Raw genomic sequence first — 10715 nt, 5'->3', positions numbered from 1 at the left:
TCTCTTCCACAGTCGGTTTGAGTAATAAAGATGGGGACAGTCCTCCGAAAGAGGGGAATAATCTAATTATTAGTCTATAGACAGTTCGTAGCAAAGGTAGTCCTCTATGTAGAAGAAAGCAATCGAAGGTTGAAGAAATTGTACGTAGGGTTAAAAAGAAAAAATTACAAAAACAAAGAATTGGTATGAGTTATACACCTATTCTTACATGATATTTCTTTTTTGAAACATTATTTACTTATTTGAAGTTTATAATAATATCAACTTGATTATTAATGTGTTATGCTATTTTTTAGGAAAATGATCATCAGTAGAGCGAGAAAATGAATAGTTTCTTTCATCTACTTCCGTGGCCGATGCGGAAACTTAAGTGTTGTTGAATGATGTTGTTACTACCCAGGTATGTGTTATGTATGTTGTATAATTGTAATTGACTTAAGTTTTCTATAACGTATGCTAAATTGTGTTTGTTAAACAATGACAGTTGTCCACTGGTTCGGTTCAGAATCTCGCAGGACAAAGTAATTTCTATACTGGACAGGAGTTTGTAAATGATGACCATGTCTCGTTGGGAGATGTTTGATATTGTTGATAGGTTGAAGCATATAGAATTGTATTTGGTAGAAATTATTCATGCTTTGGTTAATTTCTGCCGAATGCAGTTGAGTTATATGTTGATTTAGTTGTTTTGTTTTTAGTATTTTAGTCATTGGTTGTGTATGAGTAGGTTTTCTACTGTAGGGTTGTGAATTCATGATAATGACCTTAATGTAACTTATTATGAATGTTTTCAGTATATATTATCGTCACATTGCAGACTCTGGTTGTAAATGGAATTTCGGATATACATTTCATTTGAGATTTTAATTTTGATGTCTTTGGGTATGTCTAGTATTACATATACATATGCATTCAAAAGAGTATTTGAGATATGTATAAACAAAAGGCAAATCTATTTATAAACAAAAGTCAATCTTTATCAAGAACATCTGCTGAAATCAATCTATTTATAAACAAAAGACAAATATAATCTTCGTACATAAAGCTTAGTATTTGAACTTCACATAATGACAATTAACATTCATAGTGTGTTCCCCAAGAATGTTGACAAGGAGGAGGCTGTTGAGAAATTCTTCATCATGGTGCAGGGGGTGGAGGTTAATTGGAGGAGGAAGAGGCTGTTGAGAAGTTCTTCATCATGCTGAAATTTTTTGTCATGCGTTCCCTAAGGATGTCAATTGTTTCTTCTATTCTTGATGTGAACGAGTTGAAATCACTTTGCAATTGATCATGTTGTTCTTGCATTTTCCTCTCAATACGTGAAAAACGCTCCTCTTGAAACTTTTCCATCCGCTCAAATCTGCTTACTATTTCGTCTGAAGTATGAGAAGACATATCTTCTACATTCTAAGATGATCCAGGTTCAATACTCATTCTTCTTCTTTTGCACACATAGACTTGTCCTTCATTTACCCCTTCTGGAACACTGACACCTTTCTGAACCATTGCATCTCCATTTCATCCCTAATCACAAACCATTCTCCTGCCATATTTTTTTTAATCAAACCCATTTTACATAATGTCACATCTCCCAACACATTATTTGTGGAGAACTTAATCTTATTTGCTTCATCATTAGGGGTGATCTGAATACCACACTTCTCACATGTTAACGTAACAAGCATCCCCTAATATATTTCTCCTTTTTCTACTTGAACCTCTCCCAACTTCTTAATCAATAACTTCGTTGAATTTACTTGCCTCCTTGCTATTGCTGCTTCTATAAACATTAAATCCTTAATCGTCACGTTTCCATTTGTCTCTTTCCTACCATTAAATGTGTAAGTCAGATATCTGTGAAATACTCTCATAGTATGATTCTTTAACTTTGTAGATTTACACCTATGTGGATGGTAAATCCCTATCCCAGAAACATCTATCCAAGCTTGTTTGGAATCTCACGTTCTAGATACGTTATCCAAACCTTCAAAATCAAATCCTATCCAAGTTGCTAAATCTTGTGGTCTCACTACAAAGTTCTGATTCTTTAATCTAAAAAACATTGTATACGCCAGAAACTCATCAGTATCTGTCTCCAGAACTTCCAAACTACCAAAAAACTCATAGATCAAATGCTTATATCCATTATATCTAATACTCACCAACCGGTCCCATTTCAAATTATGAATCCAACCATTCATTTCATCACCCAAATCCAAACTTGTTATAAGCCCTAAATCCAAACTTCTTTCAAGGAAAATATCTCTTTTCAACACCTCCTCGTATTGCTTTTTATGTCGCAAGTCTCGAAATTGGATTCCAGATGACGATGTGCCTTCATGAGGAATGGTTGTATTTTTTGCTCTCACCATTTTTTGCTTTCTTCTAAAACCTGTATACATAAAAAATTCATCATCATAATCAGTTATAACTAAAGAAGTTTGAAAGATACAAAAGTGTCAATAAGAACATGAATCTCAACAGAAACCTATACAAAAGTATAGTTTGTCTGCATTCATCACTTTTTAGGTTGATATTTAGAAGAAGTTAGTTATGACTCATCACAAACAAAACAGCCATTTTCCTTACTAACTCATCCTCAAATTCATAATATCTTTAGGAAAACTATCATTTCACTTCAAATCATTTGTTTAATATTTTGTGTTCTGCTGCTAGATCCCACCCTTCGTTTCTGGGTCGATCCTCTTTAATGAGATCAACATTATCACTTATAATCGCACTGCCACCAATACATGGCCAGTTTATTAACAATACCAAAACAATTTGTTTAATAACTCACCAACCTAACAAGCACTCAAACCATATTTTAGTTGTCAAAAAACCATCCACAGGTCTGGGGCCGAAACTTGGTCCCCCTACTCCCTTATACAAATGAAACTTGGTCCCCCTTCAAGTAAAGTCAAAATCCTAGTCTCATCAAAGCCAAACACCTTCACAGGATTAAATGCTAAGGTTACAAATGAAACTTGGTACTGCACCAATAATGTTGACAATCCATATAAGTAGAGAGCATAATATGCTTGCGATTTTCAAGAGAACCTGAGAGCTACTAAGACAAATAAATCCAGACTTCAGGATAGATTACCTTTATTTCTCAAACTATTCTTCACAATGCTAGAGGTTTGTCCATGTAACAGAACTTTGTTTATTTAGAATCAAACTAACTAAAGAGAATTAAGCCATCCAAAAAAGAGATTTTCATACAATCATGTCGAATAAGAGATTTATCTATCTGATTTGAAATGCAAATCCTAATGGTTAAAAATGTTCTAGTGCTGAGTTAGCTTTACATATGCTTAAATTTCATAATACATTATATAATTTGCTCAATTTCTCTACTGCAGACAAGTTAAATTCAGAGCATTAACCAAAGAAACCACATGAAACATTAGAAGACAGACTCAATGTCAATTACCATCGATCGAACTTATATTCATCGAAATGTGATACATTCTTAGCAAAAAGTTTTGAATCAGGAAATTAATATGCTGTAATCAACAGATTGACCAGTTGCGTCATGGAAATACCCAAGAAAAGAGGAGTGATTCAATTAAAAGCTCAAGCTGGAATTCTGCAGGTAAATCAGAACCATTATAATCAGAATCATTATTCAGTATTTCAATCCCAACAATGTGGTCGAAGGAAAATAAGACTATATACCATTATAAACAGATACAGAAAAATAGCTATAAAAGTTAAACTAATGGTTCAATCATGAATGCTAATAACAAGTAATGGATAAAATAATTAACCAACAAAACATGCAAATAAGGGAAAAGGAAAACAAACAAACAAACCAACATCTTTGATGCAGAGAAATATGTGGTCCACCAAAATTGAACTAAAGAACGTCCATCTGCTTCACTAGATCGCTGTCCATCTGCTTTACTAGATCGCTATCAGAAGTCAATATGAGATATAGAAAACGTGATTAACAAAAACCAAATAGACTAATTACCTTACAATAATAATGGCAAATTAGGAACTTGAAGAAGAATCACGATAGATGAGGAACTTCGACGAAGAAGAAGAGCAGCAGATGAGAACTTCGAAGAAGAAGAAGAGCGCAAATAAGGAATGAAGACAAAGAAGAAGAGCGGAGATGGGGAATGAAGATGAAGAAGAAGAGCGACTTGTTGTTTTTTAAAATTGCCCCAAATTGATTTGACATAAATCCCAATTAAAGTACTCTTGGAAGTATTGACGACATTATATGTTGATGCCCGTCCACAAGTTAGGGACGCATGTCCACTGAATAATGGATGGGCGTCCAAACATTTGTTTTAATTTTTTTTTTAATTTACAGTATGGACGGGCGTCCGTTATATGCAGATGCCCGTCCAAAATGCAGGGGTGGGTGTCCATAACTGATGAATGGGCATCCCTACATTTTGTCTATATTTTATTTTATTTAAAGTATGGACGGGCGTCCATTATATGTGGACGCCCGTCCATTATTTTTGTTTAGAAGCTTTTTTTAATTAACTGATGAATGGGCATCCTTTAAATGTGGACCCTTGTCCATAGTAAATGGACTCCCGTCCATATAATATGGACGGGAGTCCATCGTTCATTTCGCATAGACAGGTGTCCACATATAATGGACTCCTGTCTAATAACAGTGAACAGCCGTTCACTCACAAAATATTTGTTAATGGGATACGTGGCTGGTCTAAGTCACGTGACACATAATTCGGTGCACAGTCCTAGTGTTTGTAGCATTATTGTAATAACAATAGTATAATTACATCTATCCTAATTCCAATTTTTTCATAAACCTTGTGTAAATCTTTAAAAAGGGTTTAAAAAAATAAGATATTATTTTGAGGTAATCATGATCATAAAATTACATAATATACATAAATTAGTAAATTACTAGAATATTATTACATCAATTAATATGTAAAATTTGAAATATAAACTTGAGATATATATAATATTATTCTTCGTAATTAGACTTCATGCTAGCAAGAGCCGCATGATAGAGAGCAACATTCTAAAGAGTCTCTTTGTCTTTAGATGCTCCTCTATCTTCCCCTTTACTAACCTGAAGAAGATGAGCATAAACCTTCGTTAGAGAAGGAAGTTTGTCACTGGTAAGGAGTTGTGTCTAAACTATCTCATATTCTGGTCTCAGCCCAGCCAGAAAACACTACACCACCATTTGCTCTTCTTGTTCTTTTATTCGCACAACATCTACAGTCATAGGGAATATAGCTCGTTTTTCCTGAAAGGCTTAATTCACCTTTGTATAGTATTCAAGTAATGTCTTCTCTTGCATATTTGCTCGATAAATCTGCAATAACAGCTCATGAACACGAGACAAGTCCTGTTTACTAGCATACAGAAACTCTAGATACTCCCATAACTCTTTAACTATATTACAATGATTAGTAACATCATTTACTATGGAATTCAGAGTATTCTGGATCTGATTAAACAATTTATCACCCTCCATGAGCCATTTCTTCCGAATTCTCCTAACACTCTCTAATTTCTTATCATTACCCTCTAGTTGCTTATCACTCTCTGTTTGTGGAAGTGAATCCGTAGGTGGATCCTCAGTCAAATGATCCCCCATGTCAATGCTAGAAACATATCTCCTAATAGTTTGTCTCCACTGAGCATAATTCTGCTTTCCCAGTAATATCAGTAATCTTTGCAAATTAGTGGACTAAAATTTCAGTCACCACTTGTTTACCTTCCACTGTCATAGCTTAATCAAACCAACAATGATTGACTACTAAGCTCACAGACAAGATCACCTCTAATCACCAATATCCAGCAAACCCAAATCACCAATTCACAACAAATTCATGACTCAAATCCAACACCACAACTAGAACAATCATCAAATAAACATAAAAAAAAAAAAAAAGGAACACAATAACTGGAAACTGCAGAATAATAAAAACAGATCACCAACTAGAAACCACGACCGGAAAATAGGAGACACAACAGACTTAGTTTCCATAAAAAAAATAACAACCATGAATAGTGTCTCACGAACAGTATCGTGTGAACAGTGTAGCGTGCACAGTGTCGTTGGCCATCAGAGCAAAACCCTAAGACCGGTGCTCTGATACCATGTGATAAAATATTCTACTATAGTTTTCTTTCAATAATCAAATAAAATAATATTACACCCTATGCATATTTTAACTAACTTTCATTTACACATATACCCCTAACTCTATACACATAACTTCTATCAAGTACCAAGATAAATCTTCCTGGTAATCATACTCCAAACAACATTCAATTGGGAATGGTAAGTGGCAAATTGCAGTGAGGTAATTTTGTATTTCCAATATCTTATTTTTAGCATTGTATATCTTTCTGGTTCCAAGGTTGTATTTCTCCTTTATTCACGATATATCATGAAAATTAGTAAATAAAAAGATAATAATTGATAAATAAGAGATAGAAGAAATATTTTATGTAATAAAATATTTTTATATTCTGTTATATTTACTTCCTTACTCCAAACATAGATTAATGGATGCTTGACGTTAAATACAAGTGAGGAGATTTTGTTAAGAATTTATTAGACAAATCATATCTTAATTCATATAATTTTACTATATTTTCAAAAAACAAAAATCATTTGTTATCTCCAACCAAAGTTTAAATGTGATTCCAATTTTGGATCCCAAACTAACAACCAAAATTTAAAAGTGATTCATAATTGATGTGCTTACTAAGGTATCATAATTTTGGTGCCATAATTTTATTCCCTGACATGATATAATTGTTTGGATGGCTATAAAAGGAAGACTCCCCACTAAGCATAAGCTTTAATCATTCTAAAGCTTATGAGGGACAAGAATCCTTTGATCATCTTTTCTTTGCTTGTCCATTCACTAAATCCATATGGTGTAGTATACTCGAGTTAGCTCATTTTGAGTATTTAGTAAGACCTTGGCATGATTATACTTTATATCTTGCTAGAAGATGGAAAGGAAAAAAGCTCAAATATGCTATTGCTAAGCTTGGTTTGGGAACTATGGTGTATTGGGTTTGGAGGGAGAGAAAGAGTAGGATCTATTATTGATTTGATCAAATGCATTGTGAGAGAAAGAGTTATGAACTTTAAAAACTTCAAGGCCTCCTTCAGCAATAGGACTTTGGCGGACTCATGGGGTCTCCCTAGGGTTGTCTTCAAGTCCTCCTCCTTTGTTCCCGCTCTTGTCAATTGATGCCTCCCCGGGTCAGCCATTCCTTGGATGAAGATTGAGTTGTTTCGGCTCTTCTTTTGAGTTTTCTTGTATTTTCTTTTGTTTTGCTAAGCTTTTTTCCTAACCCGGGGCATGTCTTGAGGTAGGATTTTTTGTTTGGTTTGGTTCCTCTTGGCTTTGAGGTGTTGGATTCTCTTGGTTCCAATCTTTGTTTTTGAAGATTGTAAAACAAGAGGAGTGAGTGTTGCTGGGCAGTGGGCAGCCTTGGTTAAGGTATGCTTTCTTTTAGTTTTGAGTTGGTGCTTTGTTTAGCTTTTGGCTGTGGTTGTCTAGTTTAGTATTTTGTTAGTAGTCTTAGTGATTACTTGATTATTTTAAGCCTAACCTAAGGCTTGTCCTATGATATGTTGGCCCTTTTTATATGACCTCTTGTAAATTCTTTCATATTCTTATGAATACTTCCTTACCCAAAAAAAGGTGTTAGCAACACGTTAATTATATAAAACACTATATCATTTTACAAAATCTTACCATTAATATGGTGGAGTAATGCTACATATACACATTAATTATACAACCCTGCATGTTTGAACTACCTTAGTAGTTGCATCAATTTGTATGACCACCTTGATATCCATATCAGTTGACACCAAAATTGAAATTTCAATGTTTTACACATAGTATTATTGAAAAAATAATAATCATAATACAGTGTAATTACTGTGTTATAATCAGATTAAAAAAAAAAAAAAAAAAAGAGTTCAAATTTATCCCAAATTCCTCAACTTCGACTGCTCCAACAACAACTAAATTGACGATATTATCTCGAGAAAATCCTCAAAAAAATTAACCACTTTGACATTATCTTCAAAACCCCCATTATTGACTACTTCAAACTCACGCACTCAAAACTCTTCAATCTGCTTTAGCATTAAATCCATTCTCATCTTCACTAAAATGGCAACAAAAATTGACGGCATTGAAGAGGCAGAAATCTCAAAGATGGAAGAAGGTGTTGCAACAAACAAAGGCAATGGCGATCGTTGGTCATCAGCTTCAGTTGTGAGCATCTCACAAAAGGTTTGTCATTAAAAAAAAAATACTAATAAAAAAAAATTTGAATATGCATTAGATAATTTAGAATTAACTGTATTTGGATGTAAAATTTTCAGTTGATCGCAGAGGTGATAGGGACGTACTTCATTATATTTGCTGGGTGTGGGGCAGTTGTAGTGAATAAAATATATGGATCGGTCACATTCCCAGGGATTTGTGTGACATGGGGTTTAGTTGTCATGGTTATGATTTATACAGTCGGCCATATTTCTGGGGCTCACTTTAACCCCGCCGTCACCATTACTCTTGCTATTTTCCGTCGCTTCCCATGGTGGCAGGTCAGTTGAGTTGCGTAATGTTAAAATGAAAATGGTATTACTATTTTAACAACTCTTTCAATCTGTAGGTTCCGTTATACGTTGTAGCTGAGCTAATGGGATCTATCATCGCGAGTGGAACGTTATCTTTAATGTTTGATGTAACTCCGAAAGCTTATTTCGGAACTCTGCCTGTTGGATCCAACGGTCAATCTCTAGTTGCCGAAATCATCATCTCCTTCCTCTTGATGTTTGTTATTTCAGGCGTCGCCACTGATAGTAGAGCGGTTTGCATTCTCAATACACCACCTTTAATTAACATATAGTCTTCTTAATTAACTAAGAATTGTTGTGTTTTTACAGATTGGAGAATTAGGAGGGTTTGCTGTTGGAATGACCATAATGTTAAACGTCTTCGTTGCCGGGTATTTTTCCAATCAGTTTTTTTTTTGGAAATATATTCTAAACTCGTGTTGACCCTCTTTGTAGAGAGTAACCACTGTTTTTAGAAATAATATCATTTAATCATTAAATGTATCAACAATTTCATCAATTTACCATATGTTAATATAATATATTAATCTTTAGATGTTAGATTGATTAAATTTGGATAAATAGTGAAAACGTTTCCCCAATTTGTTTTACTCTTTGAAACATTTTTTTGTTATCCTGTTTCGATTAAAAAACATTTTTTTTATTACTGCGATCATTATTTTGAAAATCAATTTGAATCAAATAAGATTTTTTCAATTGAAAATGAAGAGTGAATAGTACTTGTTTTCTATTATCCTATTCTAACATTTTTCCAACTCTATTTAACTAAAAACAATTACATTTCACAATAAAAATTTATAAATTAAACAAAACATCCCCACACACCCAAGCCACTCCAAGCCGCTAGCAATCACCGCTGGTTGTCATCGGAACGACGCAAACGGCCAGATCTACGACCAAAGATCTGGCTGTTAACGATGACCATATTTTGATCGTTGTTGACGGCTAGATCCATGGTGGATTTAGTCAGAAAAAGCCAGATTAGCGCACGACCGGAAAGATTAATCTGGTCGTGTGCCATTCTGCTGACTGTTGGCTATCGTTCGACGATGGTGGCTAGTTGCCAACAGTTTTTCGGTAGGTAGGAGTGTTTTTGTTAATTCATAATTTTTTTTTTATGAGAGATGTTTAGCTAAATTAATAAATGTAGGGGATTAAAAAATAATATAAATATTTTCAGAAAATATTTTCAAAAAATATACCAAACAAATATTCTAATTTTTATCTAATTATGAGATAATTTTTAAATATTATACTAAACACATTCTCATAATCATATCTTATTTGATTTAATCATATCCTATCATATTCATATAATTTTTCATAGTAACATTTTTTCAAATAGCCTATCAAACAGGCCAGTTATGTTCAGGGATAGATGCGTCGGTTGTAGCTAGGTAGCCCTCTTAGAAAAAAAAAAAAAAAATCTAGCCTAGGCAAAGAAATATTTATGGCTACACCCTGGTCATTTCCTTCAAACTTAAATGGAATAACCTAACTGTTAGTGAAAAATAGAATCATCAAGTGTTCACTACTACCAAAAGATTCGAACACACAATGTTTACTATATATATATATATATAAACCTTTATAATTCCAGGTTTATTGTGGGAATATGCATAATTAATTAACATAAGAATTGATGTAATTACAGGCCCGTTTCTGGAGCTTCGATGAACCCAGCGAGGAGCTTAGGCCCAGCAATTGTTAAGCATGAATACAGAGGAATATGGGTGTATATAATAGGGCCGGTGATTGGGACTGTTGCAGGAGCATTTGCTTACAATTTGGTAAGATTTACAGAGAAGCCACTTAGTGAATTGACCAAAACTTCTTCATCTTTTCTCAAGACCAATTCAAAAGAATAATTCTTATTAATTAATGTTTTGTTAGAGTTGACGATATTTTAACTATTTCTATTTCTAGTTTATTATATTTATCCATAATTTATCTTTCATTCTCATTCTTCTTCCCACATTAATATCATAACACTATCTATTACCAAAATAGTAATTATAATTCATTAATAATAATCTAATAATTAATTTTTAAAATAAAAAAATATTTTCTCCAACCAATCACGTATTGA

General features: G+C 33.5%; 1 protein-coding gene across 1 annotated transcript; it reads left to right on the top strand.

The window, feature by feature from the left end:
* The first annotated feature begins 5242 nt into the window (after positions 1–5242).
* Positions 5243–10494, top strand: LOC116113946 (probable aquaporin NIP-type). Its single transcript, XM_031400105.1, has 6 exons — positions 5243–5254; positions 8154–8279; positions 8372–8593; positions 8662–8859; positions 8936–8997; positions 10281–10494. Exons 2-6 carry the CDS (start codon positions 8157–8159, stop codon positions 10492–10494), a joined length of 819 nt encoding a protein of 272 aa, XP_031255965.1. The 5' UTR covers positions 5243–5254; positions 8154–8156.
* The last annotated feature ends 221 nt before the right edge of the window (positions 10495–10715 follow it).

This window comes from Pistacia vera, unplaced genomic scaffold (assembly GCF_008641045.1).
Source record: "Pistacia vera cultivar Batoury unplaced genomic scaffold, PisVer_v2 Contig692, whole genome shotgun sequence".
Taxonomy (NCBI): Eukaryota; Viridiplantae; Streptophyta; class Magnoliopsida; order Sapindales; family Anacardiaceae; genus Pistacia; species Pistacia vera.
The sequence above is the reverse complement of the archived record's forward strand: the minus strand, read 5'-3'. Positions and strand labels throughout refer to the sequence as shown.

What these genes read in the sequence shown, in the direction of transcription:
- LOC116113946 (XM_031400105.1), top strand. Translation starts at nt 8,157, where the DNA reads ATGGCAACAAAAATTGACGGCATTGAAGAGGCAGAAATCTCAAAGATG. An exon ending in TTGTGAGCATCTCACAAAAG is followed by an intron (nt 8,280 to 8,371) that starts GTTTGTCATTAA and finishes TAAAATTTTCAG; the next exon opens with TTGATCGCAGAGGTGATAGG. An exon ending in TCGCCACTGATAGTAGAGCG is followed by an intron (nt 8,860 to 8,935) that starts GTTTGCATTCTC and finishes GTGTTTTTACAG; the next exon opens with ATTGGAGAATTAGGAGGGTT.